The 26963-nt window shown below is 40.7% G+C and overlaps 2 protein-coding genes across 2 annotated transcripts in view; both read right to left on the reverse strand.

The window, feature by feature from the left end:
- Window positions 1-7539, reverse strand: part of grik3 (glutamate ionotropic receptor kainate type subunit 3) — a 183570-nt gene extending 176031 nt beyond the window's left edge. Inside the window, exon 1 of the mRNA XM_081389070.1 lies at window positions 7186-7539. Coding sequence (XP_081245196.1) covers window positions 7186-7285 — 100 coding nt within the window. The 5' untranslated portion in view covers window positions 7286-7539. The remainder of the gene's footprint in view (window positions 1-7185) is intronic.
- Window positions 1-26963, reverse strand: part of LOC308704148 (NLR family CARD domain-containing protein 3-like) — a 1230758-nt gene that overhangs the window by 490287 nt on the left and 713508 nt on the right. The window lies entirely within an intron of this gene.

Genomic DNA, 26963 nt, shown 5'->3' on the forward strand with positions numbered 1-26963 from the left:
AAATTGGAGGCATTTCTGAAGGTTAAGTCTGCACTTGCTCTCAATTTAATCGCACTGCCTAGTCGAACTAATTGAGATAATAGGAATGTCTTTTGTGCATTTTCACTTTCACCTCCTCACATGTACATTTAAATCAATATACCGTAATGTCACCAATGCTCAGTGAAGCTGAAGGAAACGTGATCCGTACGTGTGTTTCTGCAGGCTGTCGGCAGACAGAAAAGGCAGCTCGCATCAAACGGAGGGAGTGTGTGACGGGGGAGTGTGTGAATGCCACACTATTTGAAAAGCAAAGGGGGAAAAATGGGCTCCGTTCTATTTTGCTCGGGGCAATGCACAAAAGAGGCGAGCGCAGCAACGTGGCAGGTTTTTAAATTGGGATCAAAAGGTTTGAGCTAATTAACAAACTAAATAAGAGTCTCCCAAGCTCCGTCTGGCTCCAGCGTTCTCACAGCAGAGATTCAGCGTTCGCTCTTCTGGTCGCTCGCACCACTGAGAAACGGCCGCCGCTGTTTATTCTGCGAGCCGCTGCGACCCGAGACCGGGTTTTCCCGTTTGGACGGTTTAATTCTGTTTGACTTTCCCAGCAGGGGCCGGCTGATGGGAGCGAGTGGGAATCGGATGCGTTGGACAGGCGCTCGTAATAAAGACAAATGGGTGGACGTGACATTTGATTCTGTCTGCTGGTGTTGCACCTCCCACAACTAAAATAAGAGTAACGCACAGGAAGAGTGAAATTGAAGGAGCGAGACGGAGAAAACAACTACATTGACAAGCTATGTATTTTTCCGAGCCGGAAGGTCACACACATCCAGGGACTGATCAGAGAGCTGGCGTATTATCCTCCGAGGAGAGGAACGGGTGTATCGGAGTGAGATTAGTCAGCTTATTATTTATTATAAAGAGCATATGCTGCTGAAAGACCTAGCACACACTTTGCGGTGTGATATGAAAACACCATCTGTTGGGAGAACACTCTTGGTGAAAGGGAAGACCTCGTGTGTCAGTGAATTAGTTCACTCTCGTGCCACTGTCGTAATGTTATCTCTATTCCCTGCTATGGCCTTTATGTGCAACTACAGAAAGAAGGAGGCAAGTTCACATGTGTAGCTCAACCCTTCAGAAAAGAGGTTTGTTCAAGTGTGCAATTACTGTAGGGGAGAGCAGGGCACAACCTAACGCTTTTAGACTTTCTCAGTTTGGGGAAACCTACTTAAGGTTCAGAGTATATATGTTTTACCGCATTAATTTCACACATGTCTAGTACAATTATGTGGTTTTGTTTTAATACAGTGCATATTTTTTTCTTGATTTACCCCCAAAGAATTGAAGTGAAATGTGACAACACACCCCATAGTACATTGTAACATGAGCATATGACAGATTAAAATGTTATCTGATATAATCAAATAAGTATACAAGACAAACTAAAATATTTTGTAAATAAAATACAATTATTAACTTTTTTATATTAAATAATGGCATTTTTTAATAATTAGAAATAAACCATTTTTTTTTTTGAGTTTGACAACAAACATGGCGAAACACAGCTATACAGCATACAGTAGTTCAAAACATAATAATTAATAATTTCTGAACATTGGCTCTCAGTCTTTATTCACCTTTTTCTCATGGTTTCTTAATAGAATTCATAAAAATATAGAATAGAATATCATAGTTCTAATAGGGGCTCATTAACGCAGTGTGACAAGTCTATGCAACTGGGATTTAAACCCGGCTAGTGTCTTAGCGAAGCATTAAATAACTATTTCAACTTTTAAATAAATAAACAAAAAACAGAGATGAAAAATGATCATAAGGAATTTACTTTTGCTATGGTTAAATAAATCTATGGTTAAAGATTTCTGAATTTTAGTACAATTTCTTCTTGATGTGGCAAGTAAATACACTAAGCATGTGTGGAAGTATTTAAAACAAGTGTGTTACAACTAGCTCACTCCTACTTTTAAACTAAAAGCAGGCATGTACGTCTCAGAAATACACTTAAAATTACACTTTAGTATACTTGACTTACACTGACAGAAATGTCTAAGTATAATTGACCTACACTTAGTCTTTTGATTAAGATATAATCAAAAATATATAAGTATTCTAAGTATACTTGACTTGTAGTTGTGTTCACTCTTTTGATTGAGAAAACATTGATTTAAAGATGACAGATATGTTCTTAATTCCGAGTATGTGATTTGTGTGTAGTCTACTATAAGTGTGATGTTAGGTTCACTTAAAGAAAACGTACAAGTATGATTGTAGTATAAAACCACTAGTTTACGGAGCGTATACTTCAAAGAGTACTTTCATAAACTAAACAATGTGCTACAAGTATTTAACTAGTAGACTGTCAGTACCTATAATTTCATTTGCAGTATAGTTGCAGTACAAACAAAACACTAACTAGTTGTGCACTCAAAGTTTACTACTGTTACACTTAAAGTAGGCCTATACTTAAAAGTATATTTATACACTAAAAAGTGGGCTAATTTAGTCGCAAGTAGCACTGCAATTGTACACTTACAAGTATACTACAAGTACGTTGATATTAGTATGCTTTCTACATAAAGTTTACTTAAAACTTATATAAAATGAACTGTATCACTCCGCTACCTTTGTATGTGTTTTCTTGTGCTCCATGATTCCTCAATAGTGAGGAAATGGAAGATCCTGAATGGAAAATCCAATCAATAACGCATGCATAGAAGTCCCCGTCCTACATTTTTTCAATACTCTGTCTCACTATAGAAGAAAAGATCTGTCGCTACTTCCGTTTCATTGCGACTTTAAAATTGATGCTGAAATTCTTTCTCTTCTCCAGCTTAATATGCAGGGTAAGCTGACAGTAACATTGGCTCAACAAATGGCATGAGTTTGGGGTGAGACTGCATATTTGTCAACTGCAGAAATCTGTCTGAAAAAGTAAAACATGTTGAATGCAATTACGATGCTGGTAGTGCACAAATTACACACTTCACTTTACCTTATTGCTATGATTTTAAAAAGACAGCATTACCTAAAACATTAGCATAAAATAATAGCTATTTGCCAATTTCTGATATAACCAGAAACCAAAAGGAAAGTCATTTCAGAGTTTGACATTTATTCGATTTTTTAACTTTAAATAAAAGTGTGATAGGAAAGCTTGTAAGGGTCAATCCATGCTTTTCAAAATGCTTGATTATCAATGCTTCGGGTGTGTCCAAGTCCTTTCATACCCTCAAACCCTTGCAATTATGCTCTACAGAATGCCTACATTTTCAGATTAAGTTTCAAACTCATGTAATGGAGATTTTCTGCTGCATTAACATAATCAACATAATGTGTGTGTCACTATATGCACCATTTGGTTCCCTTTCGTTTCAAATCTTTTGTGTAGCTACATATTGAATTTATGCGGAAACGTGTGTGTGTCTAGTCGGTTTTTAAGTAGATCTCAGCTTCAGAATAGCAGAGTGACACTGATTTGAGAGAAGAGAGTAGGCTACGGAGCATTTGATTCAGGGTTTCATGCGAACAAACCCGACATCTGGTCGCTCTCATTACCGGCACTGAAGCTAATCGGCAGGCCATAAGTGTGCTGACTCCGTAAATGTACAACAGCTTCAGTGAAACCACACAGCTGTGTGCGTGTGTACAAACCACATGCAGTTCGGTGTGCGTGTGTGTGAGAGACACTGGCGCTACAGTGCTCGTGCACGCGGCTCGAACCCCTCCGTGCGTCGTCCCGCCAATCCGCGATTCACGCGCGCGCACATCGACCTCTGGTCTCTCCAGGGAGAGTTCTAGCTCGCCCACGACAGCTTATAGATTAAATTTGCACAAAAATTAAAAAATTCATTTTCACTCTGCAGCTGATTGCCATCTTATACCGATGACACAATTCTTGTTGTCAGCTTCTTTAGAAATTTATCTCCTCCTCCTGCTCTTTTGTCATGCGGGAATTCACCGCACGTGAAACACGTTTAGGGGACACAAGCCTCACACACTATTATGTGCTTTTAATGTGAAGAGCATTTAAAAAAATGAGAAAAGTGCAGAGATACTGTTATATGAAGCATCATTATGTGTGTGTGCGTGTGTCAAATACACTGTTCTCTGAACACATGATGTGGATTTGCAGCACATTTGTGTTTTAAATTAGTGCAAAGGTCTCTAGTATGAAACAGCCATTTGCAAAACAGCCAATAATGGCTTTTAGTATTTATTTATTTTATATAGGCAAAAGGCAAAAATAAAAGTGACACATAACTGTGTGTGAGATTGATTAACTGGTCATAATGAAGCACTGTAACTCTTAGGTAGATAAAGCCATTGATTTTTCAATAAATCTTTCTTTGGCGCTGATTCTCTCATTTAAAGGCATTACATTTATTCCATTAATCGTATTCTTGAACAACAGATGAGACAGCACAAGCAAAAACCCAGAAGACTCTACATTTATAAAGGCGATGCGTGTAAACTTATAGCAAAATGTTCGAAAAATCGAATTAAAATTGGCCCTTTCTGAAGGTCACAGTGTACAAGACCAATTCTTTACAATTAGGATTCAAAAAAAGCCAAATCTCTTGAGAGTTCATCATTATTTTTCAAGACACATGCACTACTCTGCAGTGACATTTGGATGCGATCCAGAGCGTTCGCTGCCAGAACTGGAGTGGATTCTGATAGGCTGCAGCTGCCCTGAACGATATTGAAAGGATTGAGTGACAGCACTGAATCCAACCTACACTAAAAAGTCAAGCTGGGTATTGAAAACCCATTGAGTTTGACCTCAAAGGCTGTTTTTGGATTGGACGACTGTCATGTGACATAATGAAGGATAACGTGGCCCTACTGAGGTCATTTCAGACCTTAAAGCACATATGTGTCAGTGTACAGTACATTAGATGCTACATTCACCCGTTTGCAATTCTTCTACATCATACATGTCTTACTCCTGGCTTCTCAGCATATCTCAATAGGATCACAGTTTTTGCCATGCCAAGCAAACCATGCCGATCGCTAAATCACTCCCAAACAACATGGATCTAAATACTTAGAGTTCACTAAATCCTACGGCTCCGCCACAAACAGACGTTGTAATACTGTAACGATACACTGCATTGTGCTTTTCCAAAGCGGATCCCGCTCGAGTTTCATAGCAGGAGGGCAAGACACACAGCTAATAACACACAGGCACAGCGGAAACGCTCTTCCCCTCGACATTTACAGTCTTGCGGAGTGAGTTTGATCGACCATCTGGCCTCGGAGAAGTGCGTTGTAAAAACAGTGAAATCAATGGAGGCATGTCTGCTGTGGATGCCCACCATTACACAGCCCGTGTTGATGGTGTAACACTTAAACTGGCACACGGATCTGCCTCCCTGCCTGCTCTCTTCGGACACGAGCCACTCCAATTCATTTCCATGCTGACGAAGGGGCAAACTCACAGAAAGCCCTCTGCTGGATCCAGGGTGGACCAATGCCTTTACACACACACATTTACCCAGCAAGCAATTCTGCGTTTAAAAGACGTCTAACAGCGTCCAAACACAGCCCTGACGTCTAGGCTAAAACAAGGCAGAATTTGGGCTGTCAGAGAAAGTTTAATAGACGTCTAAACCATATTCAAAGAATAGACTAGTCATCAATTATATAATGAGTGAAGAAATGAAACCAAACAGCTTGTAATCACTACTGACTTTGCTTACAGTATAAGGAATATCATACAGCTCACAAGTTATTCTTGGCAAAAACGACATGTGACCAAATTCAAGGTTATTTTGGCTAGAAGTGTGTTACTCATAGCCGGACTATATCGGGTCTATAGTTAACCGAGACGGTGAAATGACGGCTTTTGCTTGCTGGGTAGTTTATTTTGCTGCACAAATTGTGCACAGTGGGAGAATAATGCACATATATGCACTCCCATGAAGTCATGCATACTGATGATCATATTTACAGGGGTTCTTCAGAAGTACGCACACTGATCAGTGCTTTATCTGTACTTGAGGATATTCTCAAAGCACATTTGACTCAATTCACACACCTGACACATTAATTTTCATTTCAAATGTGCCGTTGAAATATTAAAGCAGCTGTTGAGAAAACATTTCCGTTTACACTGCCGTGAAAAAAAAAAGAGAGAGAGAGAGAGAGAGAGAGAGAGAGAGAGAGAGATCTGAGCTGTCAAAAATCACAAATCTCAAGCACAATGTCATTGAAGTCACAGCCAGAGTCATCAATCACATCCAGAGAGAAAGAACCAGAACATGCCAAGGAAACACATTCCTCTAAATGTTCCCAAATAACGGGGTCTTATAAAAAAAAAAAAAAATGAAATCCACATCGCAGTGATTCCTTCAGAAGAGGGGAAAGAAAAACAAAACACTAAATGTAGTTCATTTACATGTAGTGCCAAACTATAATGGAATTAAATGTAAAACGCAACTACATAGAACAAACTAAAGTCATTCTGTGTGTATAAATGTTCTATTTGAACTGCATGAATGTGCCACTCTCTCTCTTTATGTGCTGGGGAAGTTGGAGGCTGTGCTTGGACATGTTAATGTCTCATAATGACATTTAGAGCCATTTTTCTGCATTGCATCGAACCACTTGTCAAAAGTGATCTGCCTTCAGACAAACCTGTATTGATCTTTATTGGGCTCCTGTCTCCACGCGCCACACATATTTCAGCTTCTCAGACGGAGAAAAATCTCTCGTTGTCAGGCTGCATGAGTGCACTATTTTTCACTGTATTAGCGAGGACCTTCAGTCTGGCGACACGGCGCGTAAAGCTGAGGTTTCCAGGCAAACTTCAGCGCAATGTTTCCCAGCTCACCTGTTAAGACTGTGAACTTGTGCATTTAGAGGAAATACCGCAATGCCACTGTTCTCGCCAAATGTCACTAATTCCACGTGCTATATTTTCAACACTTAACATTTTTTTTTTCTCTCTCCAAATCTCCGTGAAATCACGAAATGAATGCAGCACCATCTGTTCCGAAGACGCACGGCACGCGCATCTACATTTCTAGCGCTTAAACAGTCCGTGCAAGACATTCATTTCACTTTATTGAATACGAAAGGCAAACTAACACCAGGTCGACCCAACCAAGCACTTTAAACACTCATAAAAACATGCGATCAGTCAGATGAAGAGCCCGTGTCCGTTACGCATTCTCTTACCTATCCGTATGACATGGGGCATCCCGAAAGAGCTGTGAATCCAGAAGAGACCCACTATAATCGCGCTCCAGTATTCCACATATTCCCTCCTGTTCTTCATGACTGGAAAACACTGGGATCAATCCAAGGAGCTCTCCAAAAAACTGCTCATCAAATGTTAAATGGCTGGGAGTCATATGAGGATTGGACTGACTGCGACAGATTTGCTCTCATTGTAGTTGGTTTGAACACGAGCTCGTTGTATTAATGATTTTATTCATTAATTCGAGTGCGTGAGTGCGCGCGCGCTCGGGTCTCAGACGGAGCTCGGGATCCACCTGCGAGTCTGAGCTGCTGAAATCTGCCTGCAGGAGTCCCTGTATCCCTCTGAATCCCTGTATCCCTGTATCTCCTCCTACCGCTGATGCCGCAACAACCGGGCTGGAGTCCCGCGTCAGTGTGGATGGGGACTAACGCTAACGCTGCGCGTTACACCGGCCGCGTTATTGCGTGCTGGCAGAACTGCGCAGAAAGACATCGACCTGTCACATATCTGGCCTTCACAGTTGGGTTCAACGGTGCAGGGTCACATTGAAAACATACGCTTTTTTTTATTTAGACTTGGATGCAAAGTTTTAGGATTTCTAAAATGTTAACCAAAATATGCAGATAGGCTAAATGATGTAAATGTGAGGTGAAATCACTCAGATTCAGCACTAGTTCTAGTAGGGAACTAATCAAATGGAAGCATATATTTGTGATATTGTCCATGTCGACTCCTCAGATTTCCCAGCTGCTTCACTGAAGCACAAGATGCTATTCCCATCATGCTGGATAATGTGGAGCACTGGCATCATTGACATCTAAATACAAACTTGTTTTTTATTTTTGTATTGAGCTATTTCTGACTTTTGTTAAATAAATAAAAAATGACATCATTTTTCATAACCTTTGAACTCTAAATAATAAATTCACTGCTTTTAAAGATGGAAATATTATTCATTGTATTTCATCATAATATCACAATGAAGTGAACATGGGTTGAATTTGAAGTAATTTCGCTAATTTAGTTTCAGCCATTTTTACCATATACCTAAAATGAAAAACTTGGCAATTTATTAGAAATATTTCAAGTGCTTCTTTATTTTTTTCCTGTTCCTAAAATGAATGGATGAATGAATGAATGAATGAATGAATGAATGTTTGTGGATTTAGTTTTAAATGACAATAATGTTTTCCTCTCCTCACAGTCTGCTTGACTGAAGTCCACACTTTACTTCCATGTTGAAAAATAGCTGGATAGTATCCCTTTAACTGACAAAAGCAAGTTAATGACATCATCCTCCAGGAAGTGACATCTTTTGGGGGTTTTTTGGAGGAAAACAAGAGCAGAAACCTTCAGGCTTATTAGCTATGGATTTGATGAATTTTGTGATATTACTGGTTTGTCTCATTCCAAAACATTTGATCCGATTTAATAAGAATGAAGTGAATAATACCAAAACCCTATTCATTTCACAGTCACAGTGCTCTAAATGAGTCTACCATAAACAATTATGCTTGAAGTGCTTGTTGTTCATTAGTGTTACAGTAATTACACTGTACCATGAGCGTTGTGAAGTAAAGAGCGGCTCTGGAGGGTTTTCTTGACAGTGTGAGCAGGCCAGATGATAATACTCATTTACTGCACTGATCCATGCTTGAGTTTCCTCTCGAGTGTCTTCACCTCGACACCACTGAGCGCAAGAAGTCTTGGCATTTGAAAAACACCTCTTTTAACACTATTTGCTGTGTCAACGTCATTTCGGTAGAGTTTCATAAAGACTTGATTAAATGATGGTCTTCATAATTGCCTCTGGTGTTCACACTTTGCATGAAGCGTTCAGCAGTGATAGCATCGGTCGTGTGTCTCCTGAGGCTAGTGCATTTTTATTACACCAATGATCCATCTTTAAGCTGCACTGAAACACCTGTTTAATATCTATTCATATCTTTCATATATGCCTTAACTAAAAACATTAGATTTAATATTGTGACTTAGCTCGACTTCACCCAGTCTATCTAAATGACTTTTAAATTGCTTAACGGTGAAAAAAAGATGTAATTATAATAGGACACGATTAAGCTGCAACAACATAAAGTACTATTAGAGTGACGAATGCACATGACTAAAACGAAACACAATAAGCAAGAGCTAAATGATATTGCAACCTAAAGCAAATAAATGTAAAAATAACTTGAACAGAAATAAACTAAAAGCCCTCACATGGCAAGTCACGCAAGGACTTCTGCGAAATCCTCCGTCTATATACAGTATTATAAACAGAATTCTAAATGATTATTCCAAACACACTGTGAGTAATTAACTGACAGCTTAATACATGATCAGATTGTTTTGTATGAAACTGTTTGTGATTAGACTGTCTACTAATTACGGCTAAATGTATTAATTAATTTTCTTAAATTATATATATATATTACTTTCAGGCATAAGAGTGCTTTTTATATAATTGATGGGTAAAATATATCAATAGTACTTAGACCTGAGGTTTGGTCGTTTAAAGGTAGGGTAGGTAGGATTTTTATAAAAAACCTTTTTTTCAAATTTGTTTAAACTGTCTTTATATACCAAATACATAATTAAAATGTAAGTGCTCTGAAAAAGAGAGTATAAAAATCGAGTGACTGTAGACCTTTTAATCTGCAGTAAACACAGCTCATTATTTCCATTCGGGACGAAACAATTGATTGGTTTGGGCGACTGTCACTCACTCTCGCAACCATGGCTACCACCCCTGTTGCTAGATCTGCCCATATGCGCGCACCCGTTTTATTTGAGGAGTGCAAGAGAGGCGCAGAACCTACGAAGAGTAAAATTATGGCAGAGAAAGAGCATTCAAAACTCAAAGCACCTGCATATGCAGTCAGCGAAGGCAAACAAGGCAAAAACTACTTCCTCGGACCCTGGTTGCCCGCACTCTTGAACGACCTCCTGCTTCGCCCTCGACCCCCGGACCTGTCCTCGAACCGACGATGCGGTACTTGTCTCCGGAGTGTAGTCCTCATTAGAGTCAGCAATGTTTTCATCATGGAAACTCTTACATGCAGAACACCGTATATGTTATGAATCTTACACAAAATTCACCTTCATCACAGTGTAACTGATGGTAATGGAAAAACGTGTATCAATACAACCTGTTTTTAGCTTTGCCTTATAAATATAGCTTATTACTGAATCAAGTATATTTGAAACTTTACCAGTATCGATATGCTAGCTTGATAGTGAGTACTAAAATAAATCTTATTTTTTTATATTTATAGTGATAAAGTTAGGTATTTTATTACATGTGATTCTGACATGATGTCACTGCATGCACTGCGCTCCTTCCTCTCCGTTCGTCTCAGGTAAATAATTGCGTCTTCCAGCTGACCCTGAGCGTTTGGCGTCGCGCGTTCATGTGTTTTGGGGGTGTGGCTTTGGAAGGAGCCCAGAAAGGAGGGGGTGGAGTGAATGGAAATAATGAGCTGTCTTTAAAACAGTCGTGAGAGGTCTACAGACACTCGATTTTTATACTCTCTTTTTCAGAGTACTTATATTTTAATTATGTATTGATATATAAAGACAGTTTAAACAAATTTGGAATGTTTTTTTTTTAGAAAAATCCTACCTACCCTACCTTTAACAATAAAACAGAACCGGTTAGGTTTGCATAAACTATAGTTCTGGTCAACACACTGCTCTGCTCATGTTCATTAACTCTTTCCCCGCCATTTTCCGGCTTTCCGTGTTTTCACTGTTTTACGATAGGGGGCGCTATTACACATCTTCTGAAAGAGTAAAGAATCTCCTGATCAAAACACAGGAGAAGAAGAAGCAGAAACAAGCGATGTCAGATGTAATCATTATGTAAAATAACGTGATCATCAACATTAAACAGCATACATATAAAAACTGCCTAACGTTAGTGAATGAAATGTCGACCCAGGACGAGCTTTAGGACTGTGAAGCTTTGGGTGTTGATGGACTCAATCCACTCCATCTGTGTTTTGATCATCGTTCTAGATCGGATCCAAACGCAGTCTTTGCCAAAACGTTTTTTTCTCAGCTTTTTTCTCAAAATGTTGCTTTTTTATGTAACTTTCCCACATTCAAGTATTGATAAAAAACAGTACATAAAGCTAGAATAAAACAGGGTTGTTGTTTTTTTGTTTTGTTTTTTTAAGAAAAGCAGAGGCTGTTCTTTCTTTTGACGTACTGCATGTTCTTCGGATATTTATACAACAAAATAATCTGTGGGTGATGACACTTGTGAAAATGATCAAAAATGCTGGCGCTGGATGGCAATTTTTTCAAAAACGCTGGCGGGGAAAGAGTTCAAAAACATTGCGTTAATTGTGGTAAGATTTCTTATGTTATGATCAGTGTTTTTGATATTAACTTTACTCTCTGCCACTGTGCATACATGGTTAATGGATTTGGAGAATAGAGAAGGAGATTGACTTTTCTTATTCAAACACACTGTAAAGCCACCGTGAGCTTTTGAACAGGGTGATTTAAAAGTCAAATACGGTTGTCACTCCCAATCACAGGCTTTGTGAACGTAACCTACGAGCTTCGAAACAAAGGGTTTACACAGGCATCTGAATCCTTAAGCTAATCAGCTTGTTCTCGGAGACAAAGATTAATTCTAGGTGACTGCCCAGTGGAATGAAGAAATACGGCAAACCATTAAAATGATGGAGAACGATAGCACGGCTACAAGGGAAGAAGCTGTTGACAGAGAACGGCACTTACGCTCTTTATTTGCGCCACTTGATCTGTGTCAGTGAGTACATTAGGCCCACATAACTGCTCATTGTGCTTATCTGTCTTTCCATCCCTCATGTTTTATGTGATGCCGTCAGCCACAGGTGAATCATGATGGTTTCAGGGCTGAATACCTACTATACCTGTGAGAAGTAAAACTGAATAAGTGTGTTTGTTCCCATCTGTGACATGAGCAGTTAATTACTGACGTGAAGCATTTCTAATAGTACGTGTTCAGTGTTTTATAGTGCAGAGTGCACTGATGTGGCCATCTGTTGTGAGAAACCACACTGATCATAACAACAGAGTGTGTCCCTGTGTTACTGCTCGAGGGTTGCTCTTTCACAGCTCAGGAGATTCCATGTCAAGTATCAACTTTGTCTCATTTGTTTTCACAAACATTTCACTACAAAGAATAGAATGACACACATGGGGCGACTGGTGACCTTTTACAAGAATGCATATACAGTAACATAGCTTGCATGAATTGACCTTGGAAGAATTTGATGAGAAACCTTTTTAAAAGAGGCAACAGTTGCATTACTGGCTTGTGGCCTATAGGCCATTATGGGCCAGATTTACTAAACGGAAAATTAGCGTGAGAGCGCAATCCCATAAAAGCACCGATGGGAGTGGAAAGTTCTGCGCGTGATCCACTGACAACATGCAAATTAAAGATAACGGACACAGCCGGATCATTTCCATAATGACCAACATAATCTACCAAGAGCAGTGCAAATTAGCTTTTTTGGGCGGTTAATAATGGTGAAAATACCAAACCTTAGTAAATCACCTTGCGTGATTCATTTAAATACTCTCCTCCCATAAATGTTGTGTCTGAAAGGGAAACTCCTTCAAATGCACATGCAATAATATCAGCCGCATATATAACCCTGTCCACTCCGTGTCGCAAGTAAATCCTGACATTCATTTTTTTAACGCTAAAAGAGGGTTTGCGCTGTTGCAAGCTGTTAGTAAATCTGGCCTTAATTAGTTATTTTTATTACATGGCTTGGTTGAATTCTAATGTAGAATGCGGTGTGTTATTTCTTGACCGCTGCTAAGTGTAACACACCGTTGCCATGAAAAAAAGAGCGTTGCTATGGACGCAGGATTCTAACCGTAGAGACGAAACGGACTATTTTCTTTAGCGGAAGCAGTACAGTAGTTTTTAAATCAATAAACTCCTTTTTATATCAATATATTGTGTCAAATTATTGATTTATTTGGTAGGTAGCCATGTAATAAGCGGGATAATGTAGAGCGAGGCCTCCGCTTCACATCGGGATCCTGATCAGCCTGTCGGGGTTGTATTCGCTATAACAACCGCCTCGCTCTACATTATCCCTTACATATAAGATGCAAACTAGTCGGTTTTCTTTTTAGATAACAATTTATTTCCATTATCCATTTTAGACATTCTACTATAAGTAACTTTGTAACTATATTTAACTACATTATTCTACTTCGACATTACCTTTGTGTTCCACTGGAAAAAGTCATTCAAGTCTACATTGACACAAGGACAGATAGATGACAGATTTTTCAGTGATCTCACACGAACGGGACAAAACAACTTAGGAAGTGCTACTCGACCAAATTTGAAGATGTGAACGCATGAATTTGGCACAGCAATTTAGACAAACATGATGAATGAGCAATACACTGCTGTAAGGCACATCTGATTTGAATGGGAAATTAAAAGTCCATTTACCATAATTAGTGCTTTTAACTTTGTAGATATCTTGAATGACCTCAAGCGTGGTTGTTGCCGTCAAACTGCTTGTATCACTGAAACTATCTGCTGCCACTGCACTGGAGTTGACTGTCAATGCATATTCATGTCTCCAGATTTATAACTGCCTGGCACAATATAAGGGCTATCAATGTGAGTTATGCACCCAATGCTCGCACATTATCAAGATTCATTGACTGCCACTTTCAGAAATACAGAACGTACACTGCTTTAGCAAACAAAATGTTGTGCGAAGGAGCCTGGTCCCTCTGTCTCGGGACCGTCCATTAGCCTGAGCGATAAATGGAGCTGATCAATGATTCTGATCAGTGATTTTGGCAGGCTGACGCCAGACATCACAAGAGGAGAAATGTGCCATTATCATCATTTAGCTCTCCTCGATGGATGTGATTTCTTTCTTGCATGAGAGAGCAGATAATAATGTTCTGCAATATTTGTGACTACAGTGAAACAATGATGGAGAAGAAATTATAATTTATAGCACTTATACCCATTTAATAGTCTATGGTGCATTATTTTGGCCCTAGTTGTAATGACGTCCTTTAACAAGAACCTCTGGCATTTATCAGTGATATAGAGCCGAGCTTCTAAAACATTTCCCTAACACAATATATTACTGAGCTGGTTTAAAAGGGTCATATCACAAACTCAGTTTGTTTTTCTAGCAAAAAAAAAGAAGAAAAAAGACAGTGATAATTTATTAAATGCCCTCTATCTAGCCCTTAAAAGTCAATAGCTTGATGTTTTCTGGTGCTGTGCCTTTAAGATTTCTATGTAACGTCCCTCTTTGCGTGTGAAATGATATAACAACTGGAATAATATTAACTTATTGGGATATCCTACTTCATTATTACTGTCACGGGTCAGGGTGTGTCACCGGTTCACCTCTGTTGTTTTGTTTTTGGTCCTGTCATTTTTTGCAGCCCGTGATTTGAGCAATTTGCGTAATCTGCGTTGTCTTATAGCACTGTGCGCACAGCAACGAGCTGATCTCCCACACCCGTCACCTGGATCTACCTCTTGTTGTCAGTTGATAACTATTCATGCCGCGTGGATGTTTAATGTTCTGTGCTACCATTAAGTGTTTTGTTTCTGTCACTTACCTGCTTGTAATATTGTGCTCAGGACAAAAAGACGAGGAGTTTGTAGCAAGGCTCTTTCACTTGCTGGACTCGGGCTCGTTATCAGTTGGTCGTCCTGCTTTCGTTTCCTCCCTGGTGGTCTCCTCAGTTTGTGTGTCCGCTGATGTGTGTGCGGAGAACACAGGAAATACCATACAAAGTCTCTTCAATTTCACGTTGTCACATTGACTGTTCGAGTTGTTCCGAAAGTTTTTAAATAAACTTTATCACGTTTGTTCACAGCAATTGACGATTCGCAGGGAGTTTGATTGAAGGCGATCCGACCGATCATTATCCGCCGAATCCGCCATTTTTGTCCACAAAGCAGTCAGGAGAGTTAGTAGATTAAGATTGGAGGATTTGAACTTGAAAAACGGAGTGTATCGATGTCTTTCCGCAGTTAAAACAACACTCCTTCTTATGTTCTTTCATATTTATTTGATGCTATAAATGAACTAGAAGGAAAAGATGATCGTTCACGAGCAGCTTTAACTGAGGTGCTACAGCAAGCTGTCAAATAACATTAAAGAGCCACAAAATGTTTTTGTTCAAATGTCTTTAAAAAATGACCAAATTTAAAAGTTGAGACTTTGTGCCATATCAAAAGTAACCTGGTCTGTCTGTCAGCGCGTTGTCAGTGTTTGGTCCGCAATGTATTTTTCACTGTGTGAGAGCATGGTGTGGCGTGAGAGAGGCGTGGCTTGTCGGACATAGCAACAGTAACTATAGTGGGCGGGTCTTTGCGAATGGTCAATTGAGTCCTCCATTTATCCATAGCCTGACAAAATCCACTGACCACGATGGACTTAGCGGATGAACCTGAGTTGTGTCGAGCCATTGCTCAACAACCCCGACCCGTTTTGTCAATTCATTGTGGAGGTGAATGCATCGGAGTAAGGAGTGGGAGTAATATTGTCCCAGGAATCACATTCGGACAACAAAGTACACCCAACCACCCCTTTTTTTTCTCATCGTCTCACCCCTTCGGAACGGAAGTACGACATCGGGAATAAGGAGTTACTGGCTGTTAAGTAGGCCCTGGAGGAGTGGCGTCACTGGTTAGAGGGCACGGGGTTGCATTTTTAGTTTGGACCGACCATAAGAACTTAGAACATATTTGTTCCGCTAAAAGGTTAAATTCTCGGGAGGCTCGCTGGCCACTGTTCTTCAGCCGGTTCAACTTCTGACATTCCGTATCGCCCGGGTAGTCAGAACGGTAAACCCGATGCGCTCTCGATGGTTTTTGAGGCAGAGGCTAGACCCACTTCTCCAGTGATCACCAGGTGGTCACGACGGTAACCTGGGGAGTGGAGTCCAAGGTCCTTGAGGCATTACACGGCATCCCTGTTCCCGTGGGGTGCCCAGAGGGTCTGCTGTTTGTGCCTGAGTTTGTGCCGTTCTTCAGTGGGGCCACTCATACAGCCTAGCTTGCCACCCGGAAGCGGCTCGAACGTGTTTGTTAATCAAGCAGCGGTTCTGGTGGCCAACGGTGGCGTGGGACGCTCAAGAGTTCGTATCGGCCTGTCTGGTATGCGCGGTGGGTAAGGGTTTGAATCGACCCTCAGCAGGGCTACTCTGGCTACTGTCAATCCCTTCAAGACCCTGGTCACACATGGACTTTGTCACAGGTCTACCCCCATCTAGTGGCAATACCGTGGTCCTCACTGTGGTGGACAGGTTCTCAAAGGCGGTTCATTTCATCCCCCTCCCCAAATTGCCTACAGCGAGGGATACAGCGGCTATCTTTTAGATCACGTCTTTTGCATTCATGGCCTCCCAGTGGGCGTGTCCCTGACTAGGTTATTTCCCTTGCACCGCTGTTCCATCTGCTTTTTCCAAGGTGCCTTCGTACACGGGGGCTCACCAGAGAAGCCCTTTCTCGGACTGGCGAGAGGAACAAGGTGTCGGCGGACCATCACTGTTCTAAGCCCCTACTTTATGTGTGTGGTCAGAAGGTTTGGTTGTCAGCACAGGAGTTCCCCTCAAACTTCCCGCATGTAAACTGGGACCCAAATTTGACCGTATGTCGTAACCAAGGTGCTTAACCCGGTGATGGTTCGACTCAAATTACCCCCTCAGTTTAATGAGATTTACCCGTTGTTTCATGTCTCCGAGATTAAGCCCGTTATTCGCTCCCCCCTTCAGCCCCAGACCTCTGCCCTGCCGCCTCCTAGACTCATCGAAGGGTTGCCTGTCTACACGGGACGACGACTTCTTGATGTGAGGTGGATATCAATATCTGGTGGACTGGGAGGAGTTATAGTCCGGATGAGAGATGCTGGAACATTATGTGCTGAAAATAAAATAATACTGATGTCTATCTTCAAGCTTATTTATGCTGTATAAATGGTAAAATAATTTGCACTACAAACCAGTGTGTTTATGGTTACAATAATACGTTAATATATGTATTAATATAATATGATAACAAGTAACAGTTTGCAGTATCAAGCAGCATAACAGACAATTTCTGTACAGCTAAAGTAAGTGGAACCGGACATTTCGACTCATTCAAGTAATGTGAAAAATAAGTTGGATAGCATGTTTACTGTACATAAAACAATGACCTCTTTTATTTCAAGACAACAAAGAAATGTCACTTGATTTGATCTATTTTATTTGTATATACTGCAATTCAATTAAAAAAAAATACAGTAAACTGTTTTATATTGTTTAATAGAATTCTATGTCAAATAAAGAAATTGGCAATTGTTCTTCTGACCTTTCTATCAATAAATATTCCTAAAAAAAACTGTATCACAGTTTCCACAAAAATATGAAGCAGCACAACTGTTCTCAACATTGATAATAAGCAGAAAATCAGCATATAATAATGATTTCTGAAGGATCATGTGGACACTGGAAATTCAGATTAGATCACAGGAATAAATTACACTTTACAACATATTCACATAGCAAACAGCTGTTTTACATTGTAATCATATTTCACTGTTTTTACAGTATTTTGATCACATACATTCAGTCTTGGTGAGCAGAAAAGACTTTCAAAAACAAAATCTTACCAGACTTTTGAAGCATATTTGCATTAATCTGGTGGAATAGTATTAAATGCCTTCTTACATAATCGTGCTGACATTTTATTTTTGATTACTACTATGAACTTCAACATTATTTGACATAGCAAAGCAATTCCACACATTTTAAATGATTGTTTAAAAGACTGTCAGGGAAATGGCTAAACTCGTGCCATAATGCATGTGTGTGTGTGTGTGTGTGTGTGTGTGTGTGTGTGTGTGTGTTCGGTCTGTGCGGTTGATGATAATCACAGTACGTTCTAGCTAAAAGTTCAGACAGCTCTCAACTCTCTGAGACACTGACAAGTTCCACTTAGTTGACCGGATTGATCAGCAGGCGTCTTTTCGTTCTCGAGCGATTGCAGCCGAACAGAGAAGCGATCAATTCTTGATAGGTGTCCTGAAGTTTCTGCATGAACTCCTGCCCTGTCATCGGCTAGCGGGAGATACGGCTGCAAACTTGTGAGTTTGTTCATAATTGTTTGGAGAAACAGTGGAACTCGTATTGAGCATACAAAAAGAGTCTAGTGAAACATTTTTCTCATTGATTTTCATTTGCTGCTTTAGAAAATATAAAAGACTTCTCCACCCAACTGAAGATAATGTCAGAATAGAACGCCTCTCTACAAGAAAAGACTAAAATGAGCCAGTCTCGTATGTTTAATGTGGCTGTGAATGGAGTGTCATTCCCTGTCCTGCTTTTGAAAGAATAATTGCTTTATTGCACTGAGCTTTTTGTGTTTCCCCCGTCTTTTAAATAATAGAGAGTACTTTCAGTCGACTCTAACAGAAGTTTACTTGAAATAATATCTGAAAAACAAAGTAGAAAAAGCAGCAACAATTTTTGTCTGATCTCATGTGATTGACAGGTTATAGCTCCGCCCTCGTCATCAGAGAAGAGAAGACATGCTGCAAGAGGAACTGATTCTGATTCAAGATTACTAGGAACATACTTTTAAAACAATAATCATGTGCACTAATAAATCATTTAGAATAAAATAATCCATAAAAATAAGAATTGTCCATTTTGATTTCATGATGACTAAGATTGTGTCTTCATGCATGAACACTCACACACATTTGTATTTGTTTATTTTACGTTTATTAAAGTCTTTGAATGTTCGCCGGTTCCCGTCTCCTTATTCCCATAACATCTAACCGTGCAACATATATATATATATAGGAAGATTTCAGAGTGAGATGACTTGGAAAATGTCCCATCAATCTAAATTCACCCAATGAGAAGAATGAGAATTAGAAAGTACAATGATGAGAATTCGGGAGCTAGTGTAAAAAAAAAAAAAAAAGAAATTAGACCAGACTATAAAATTCCTATGGTAAAAACATGTTAATTGATTAATTTCTTGATTCTATATAGAACTGTAATAGATCTAATGGGGCATTTCATGTAATTTGACAGTAAAATAATATAATATACGTTTTTGGAAGTGAACAAGAACAAACAAATCTTATAATCTAAAGTGAAAAAAAGGAATCGTTTCTTCTTCTTCCTTCTTCTTCTCAGTTATGTACATTAGGGTTTTGGTACATCTTGTGTTTTTAAAGCTTGCATTAATGTGCAGTTTAAGTATTTTGGTATGTTAATGAAATGTTTGTTTTTTGTTTTATTTTACTGTAAATTTCATTTCAATATGTAAAACTTAAAAAGATCTGCCAACCACATCTGCAGCCTTTTTTTACAGTGTAAATATTATGAAAATAATATGACTATTTAAAAAAAAAAGACTTTTTTTTTTTTTTTTGTAAATAGGTTTGGTTTGTTTGGTTTGATTCTGGAGTAAAATATGAACTGGACACCTGAACCTGGACCTGTCCGTGCTTTGAACGAGGTCATCTATTTGTATTTTGCCAGAAACACACACATTTGTGTCCGGTTTCAGAGTTTCTCCTTTCAGCAGTTCAGCGTCTGCTTTAGTGCACTACACTACTGTCCCTGAGTGGCAGTTCTCTCCTGTTGCTCTAATGTCCTTGCAGCGTTAGCAGACACACACAGATGATTAAGTGTCTATTTACTCACCTATGGTTTACGAGAGCAGTGTCGCCACTTTACCCAATGCTGACAGATTAGACGTGGACTGTGGCCTCGTATCGCAGCGCTCAAGGCAGACTGATGTCTGCAAGCCAGCACATGAGGAATCGTCCTAATTTCCACATTGATCTTAGTGTTAGCCTCAGCGCTGGCCCTTCCCAGTCGACATCAAGAGAGCTCAGATTCATCCTGGCTTCAGGAATTCAATGAGAGGACTGAAAGATTGTTAAGAGACTGGCCTCTGTTTATCAGTGACTGGGTGGATGAAACCGTATCAATGAGGCTGATGTAATGTGAACAAGTGCAGTTGTACTAGAGAAAAAATCAATAGCCCTGTGAGAGGAAGGAGCCCACGGCGTTGACTCCACGGACACCGGATGATGGGAGACACCAGCAACACTTCTATGGATTCCTCAGTGTTTGGACATTAGTCTGGGATTATACTCCATCATGTGGCTGTGAAACCTGAGCAGAAGCAGAAATCCTAAACTCTTTAAGGCCCCGATATACTCACAGCGAGGTTATTTCCATGTTTCTAGGGGTTAAAACAATACAATCGAATAAAAGTACCTAAATATTTATTATGACCGCCGCTAGCATAGCTAGCTATAGGGATTGTCAAAGGTTTTTTTTTTTTTTTTTTTTCGTCATCTACTGAATTTTTCGTCAACGATACCAGGGACACCGAAACACCAGGGAGCATGAAACTTGGTGGCCATGTAGCCCCACTAGACTTTTACGGAAAAATTTTGTTTGGTCCCGGGTCCCCCGCGCTGGGCCCCCCCAAACCCAAAAAATGCAGTTTTTCCTAAATAACTACCTGAACTGTGGCACCGAGAATGAATAAATTTTTATGGTATGTTGGTCTTAAGGGCCCACATCAACCTAGCCCATAATCACTCATTTGTGATTTGCGCCCCTCCCATAAAAAATGAAAATGCAATATTATTCTGCTTTAATCGCCCCTATCTTCAGTTGAGATGTTCAGAACTGCACCATATTTCATGTGTATGATTAACTTGACATCCTCTGGGGGTATCCTCTGCTAAGTTTCGTAGAATTTCATCCATGGGGGGGTATAAAATAAATTCATTTATGTGCACATTTAGTGACTGTACACTCATCGGCCTGTAGATGGTGCTGTTGAGCGAAGGGTTGCTGGTTTAGGATGATACTGTCACACACACACATGCAGAAATACAAACAAACGCAAGCATGCACACACACTGACATCCACACGCACAGACACACACCCATACACACACATACAAATCCACATGCACAGACACACACACACAAACACACACGCGCACACACATGTACGCATGCATACATACACGCACAGACACACACACACACACACACACACACACACACACACAGACACACACATACACAAACACACACACAGACACACACACACACAGACAGACATGCACATACTACTACTTTTTTTAGGTATCAGCCATATACCCGATTTACCAATACCCAATATGTTATGCTTGGGCAGTATACTAATGAGGTGGGTGGGACATGTTTCATGCCATGTTCGATCACTTCCTGAGAGTCTACGCTTTCAGAAAATATATAGTTTATATAGTTGAATCAGTTTTCTCTTCATGGTACAGACCAAAATGTATACTTCACCTAAATCCATAAAATCCCATTAATTTCAATGGGACATTTAATTAAGTGTTCTACTAGGTACAGTGGGAATGAGTTTAATTTTGTTAACATTGTTTTTTTAAAACTCTGGGACCAGGGCTACAAGATAAAACCACTTTTTTGGGGAAAAAATGTTTTTTATTTCAGTAAAACACAACAAACCCATGCCAAAGTCAGATAACTGACTTTTACCATCAACAGGCACCTAAACCGTTTGGTAGAGGTTTGTAGAAATTGTCTGTGAATTATTAAACAAACTGCCGATGTAGCATGAAAAAGACTTGCTGAACACAATAAGAGTGTTTTTGAAACTCATTTTTGTATTACATTATGTAGGGAAAACCACTGTTATGGATGTGACGCTTTCACATTATGGATGTTAAGTGTCTAAACTAATGACGTTTGATATAAAACTTAAATAGTAATGGCAAATAATTACCAAACTCTAAATTATGCATGATCCACAGGAATACTCCAGACAGTGTTTTAAAATATACAACTTATACATAAACACGCAATACAGCCAAATTGCTCCACGTCATTTATTTTTGTGGAAAGCCAGTGCAGGCCTGAGCGGCGGTCATAATTTGTACCGCCATGCGGTACATCTAGTATTTTATTTAATTTAGCAGTTGTGTAATAGTCCAAATGAGTCGTTCGTTGTAGTTCTTGGAAAGTGGATTTTTTGTTAAAGTTCCCGTGTAGTCAATAATTGTATCCCTTAAAACTCATCTTTGATCACCAAAATTACATATTTAAATGTTTTTTCCTTGAAAAAAAAAAAAAATTTCATGCCTTAAAATATCTTGAATGTAACTCGACACCTTTGCCTCATTTAGTATGCACGGTTCTATGAATATGCAAATGAGCCCTGCCTCCACTCACTCACTCAGCTCAGAGATCCACTGGTTGACGATCACACGTTGATCTGATTGGTTACAAGGTAGTTTGTGACGTCAGAAACACCAGCGATTTCAAAGCGTGTTTTTGAGACTGTCTTTGGTTCACTGCAGTTTTAAGGAGGAAATACTCAGCAATGCTGTCGACTTATGAATTTACACATGGTTTGTCTCAAAGCACATTTAAAACACCATATAGACACATAAACAACACTAAAAGCTGGATTTACACCCCTTTAATATCCGCACACACTTTATTCTGATGCTCTCCAACAGACATTCTACTGAATATAAATAACTTTGATACATGTCTAACTTATTCTAACACTAACACTGACGCTAAGAGTCTACTAATACTCAAATGTGAGTTAGTTGACATGGAGTTGTAAAGTTACTTATAGTTAATAGAATGTCTGAAGTGGACCATCAACAAAAAAGTGTAACCATATTTGTTAATGTTAATATGATGTTGTTCCTTCAGGTTAGCTCAAAGTGCATTAAGCCTTGAGTTAAACTCGTGTGAACTTGTGTACGTTGTGTTTTGTATCGTTCTTCCTGGATTAATAAATAATGTATTTATAGGTCATTCTGCATCGTGCATTTCTCCTTTTGGATTTACTATTGCAACACGGAACAGTTAGTTCAATGTATTAATTAATACTGATGTTAATGTTCTGTAACGATGCAATCAGTCATTGATTTAATTTAGCACCATTTATACATGACTTATAAATGTTAATAACATGTGAAAGCAAACCTTAATGTGAAGTGAACACACGCGAATCCTTTATTTATTAATCATTAATGCGCACAAAGAAAAGAGTATTTTTGTCTGATGAAATTGTATTATTAATGCACTTCTCATCAAAAGTGGTTTATGCAAGTAAACTGATAGCAAACAGTTTAGAGAAACAATAAAGTATTGTCACAGTATTGGACTCTTATTTTGATATTCTGTTCTGTTTTCCTTTAGTTCCTGTTTCCCTGCTCTGTTTAGTTTTGGTTTCTGATCATATCCCTGTTAGATTCTACGATAGAAATCAGTTTTCATACATTGCTGTGGATTGGCATCATGACCTGTTTGTAGAGTATTATGGGTAAGACTAACTAGACTAAAGAGTAACTTAAACAACATAAGAAAAGTGATATAAGTCATGATATATTAATGAGAAAACCACAGATAGCATCATTAAATAAATCAGGAATCTGGTTCTGAGTAAAATAAGTGCGACTAAATATATATTATTAAGCATTTATAACATGTGAGTTTAAAATGACCCACTGTTTGGCAGGTTTTACGTTAGTCACTGTTACAAACCTCTGTTAGTCTAGAGGGAATAAGGCGGGCAACATTAAAACATCGAACGCGTACTGGAAAACACATCACACACAAACAAATCTAGTGTAAGAAAAATGGTAGTTTATTACAATGAGAATCAATATGGCAAAGACTCCTCAAAGTAATTGATTATATAAACAATTTTTGCAAAACAAAGAAAAAGGTTCACAAATGGAAAAGGGTAGCCTAAAGAGAAAAGAACTAGACCGTGCCAAATCAAAGAAATAAGTAAAACCAAAACCAATCTTACTAGAAAAAAAAAACAAAAACAATACGTAATCTGACTAAATTAACAACAGGGACAAAAAACAAAAGATCTTCAGCGTCAAAGACGCCCTAAATAAACTACTCTTACTAGCAAAACGAAAAATACAAACAGTGGCACAGGTCGCTAAACTAGTGTTCTAGACACGATTGATAACGTACTCGGTTACTAATGTAACCTCGGTTCTCTCTAGAAGAGGGAACGAGTATTGCGTAAGGTTAGCTTACGCATCGGGAAAGTCTTCTTTCTTCGAGATCTGAAGCCAAAAAATTATCCTTAATTTTGTATACATTGTCAACGCAGTGCAGCAGCCGACAGACCTAGGCAGGCTGTATAAGCGTGCTCATTGGCTGCTCGGCGGCAACTGCTTAAGCCTATCGGTGAGCGCTCTGAATGCGGCAACCAATGAGGGTTGGTTTACTTGTGAGTTTCGCGCCCTCCACACCCTTCTAACCGTCAGAAAGGGTGTGGCCAGCGTGTATATATTCAGCGCTCATAGGCTAAAATTCTGGTTTTCGCAGTCTGAAGCGCAAAAGCTCGTGGCGCGACACGGCAGGTTACGCAATACTCGTTCCCTCTTCTAGAGAGAACCGAGGTTACATTAGTAACCGAGTACGTTCTCTTACGAGAGGTCTCTCGTATTGCGTAAGGTTAGCTTACACATCGGGAACCCTTTGTCAACGCCGTGTGCGCTGAGCATCCAGCCCATGAATCCCAGGGAAACCGGGGAAAACACTCTGCTGGGAAATGTGGCCGGTCGGAGAGACGGGCCAGCGCAGTACAGGCACTTCATGCAGCATATGAAATAGAGCGGCGCGGCCGGTCTATAAACATATAACAGTACAAATAGTAGGGCCGGCAGAGCGAGCCCATACAGTACATAAGCACTCATAAGGTAGGAGAAAAACGACATAGTCGGTCTCACATGAAGGGAAAAATTCCCGCGCGACAGAGAATAATACGGGTGGCCAGCAGCGCGGGCCAGCACCGACAACAGCGCGTAACGGGAAATAGGAAACAGAGCGGATCAGCCGGTCTGAGTCAAACACTTCACCCTGAGTATAGTACCAGAATAGCGCCAGCATATGAACGTAGTCTGCACACGAGAAATGGGCAGAGCATACATGTCACTTATGCTGACAGTATTTTTGCCTGTAGGGCAGGAACTTCCAGGTTATAAAACCTCACGAATGTTGATGGGGCGGCCCAGCCCGCCGCCATACAAATACCGTGATTAGAAATTCCGCTGGACCAGGCCCACGACGAGGCCATGCCTCTAGTGGAGTGGGCTCTGAAGCCCAGAGGGCACTGCAGGTGTCTGGAGGCATAAGCTGCTGCTATCGCGTCCACTATCCACCTGGACAAGCTCTGTTTCGAGGCGGCAAGACCCTTGGTGCGTCCGCCGAAGGAAACAAAGAGCTGCTCTGAACGCCTGAAAGCGGCAGAGCGCGTGATGTAAACTCTCAGCGCCCGGACAGGGCATAGGAGGTTATCACTGTCCCCACTGTCGGATGCTGGCAGAGCCGAGAGGGACATAACTTGTGCCCTAAACGGGGTTCCAATCGCTTTGGGGATGTAACCGTGTCTTGGTCTGAGAATGACTTTCGAGTCATTCGGCCCGAACTCAAGACATGCAGGGCTAACAGATAGCGCGTGCAAATCACCCACTCGTTTGACTGAAGACAGAGCTATCAGAAAAACGGTTTTAAGCGACAGATACTTTAGATCCGCGGATTCAAGCGGTTCAAAGGGAAAAGCCTCTAGGGCCGCTAGGACCAAGGACAGATCCCACGAGGGAACCGAGGGGGGCCGCGGGGGATTCATCCGTCTAGCTCCTCTGAGGAAGCGGATAATGAGCTCATTCCTTCCCATTGCCCGGCCGCGCGAACGCTGCAATAGCGGCCACATATACTTTGAGCGTGGAAGGGGATCTGCCCTTTTTCCAACAGCTCTTGTAAGAAGGAGAGTACCCGCGGGACCCCGCATGCGCGCGGATCCAAGTTTTTAGTAGCGCACCATTTAGAAAACACCGACCATTTAGACGCGTAGAGCCGTCTCGTGGAGGGGGCTCTCGACTGTGTGATCGTGTTCACGACCCCTTCTGACAGGTCAACGGGTATCCGTTGATCACCCATGCATGCAGCGACCAGCGCTCTGGATGGGGATGCCAGATCGATCCACCGGCTTGGGAGAGGAGATCCTTTCTCACCGGGATCGGCCATGGGGGTGAGTGCGACAGCCTCACTAGCTCTGGGTACCAAGTTTGGTTTTCCCATCGCGGGGCTATAAGCAGCACTGAGTGGTGCGTTTCTCTGATCCTCGAAATGACCTGTGGCAACAGGGAGATCGGAGGAAAAGCATACAGCGGGAGGCTGGGCCATGTCTGGGACAGCGCGTCCTCGCTCTTCGAATAAAACTTCGGGCATTGAGCATTGTCTTTCAACGCAAAGAGGTCGATTTCCGCTCTGCCGAATAGGCGCCAGAGAAACTGGACTGTCTGGGGGTGCAGAGACCATTCTCCCAGGGGAATGTTGTCCCTGGACAGTCTGTCTGGACCGACATTCAGGTGGCCCGGCACGTGCGCGGCTCTCAGCGAGCGCAGCGAGCGGTAAGCCCACACGAGAAGGCGTTCTGTCAGCCTGCACAGATTCCTGGATCTGACACCGCCCTGTCGGTTCACATAGGATACCACGGACGTGTTGTCCGAGCGGACTAGCCCATGGTGATCCCGTATGAATGGGAGGAAGCGCCTGAGCGCGTTCTCGACCGCTATCATCTCCAAACAGTTTATGTGGAGGCATTTTTCCCGTTCTGACCACAGGCCAAAAGCCGGTTTGCCCTCAAACAGAGCGCCCCAGCCTG

This window comes from Scardinius erythrophthalmus (genome assembly GCF_964197995.2).
Source record: "Scardinius erythrophthalmus genome assembly, chromosome: 16".
Taxonomy (NCBI): domain Eukaryota; kingdom Metazoa; phylum Chordata; class Actinopteri; order Cypriniformes; family Leuciscidae; genus Scardinius; species Scardinius erythrophthalmus.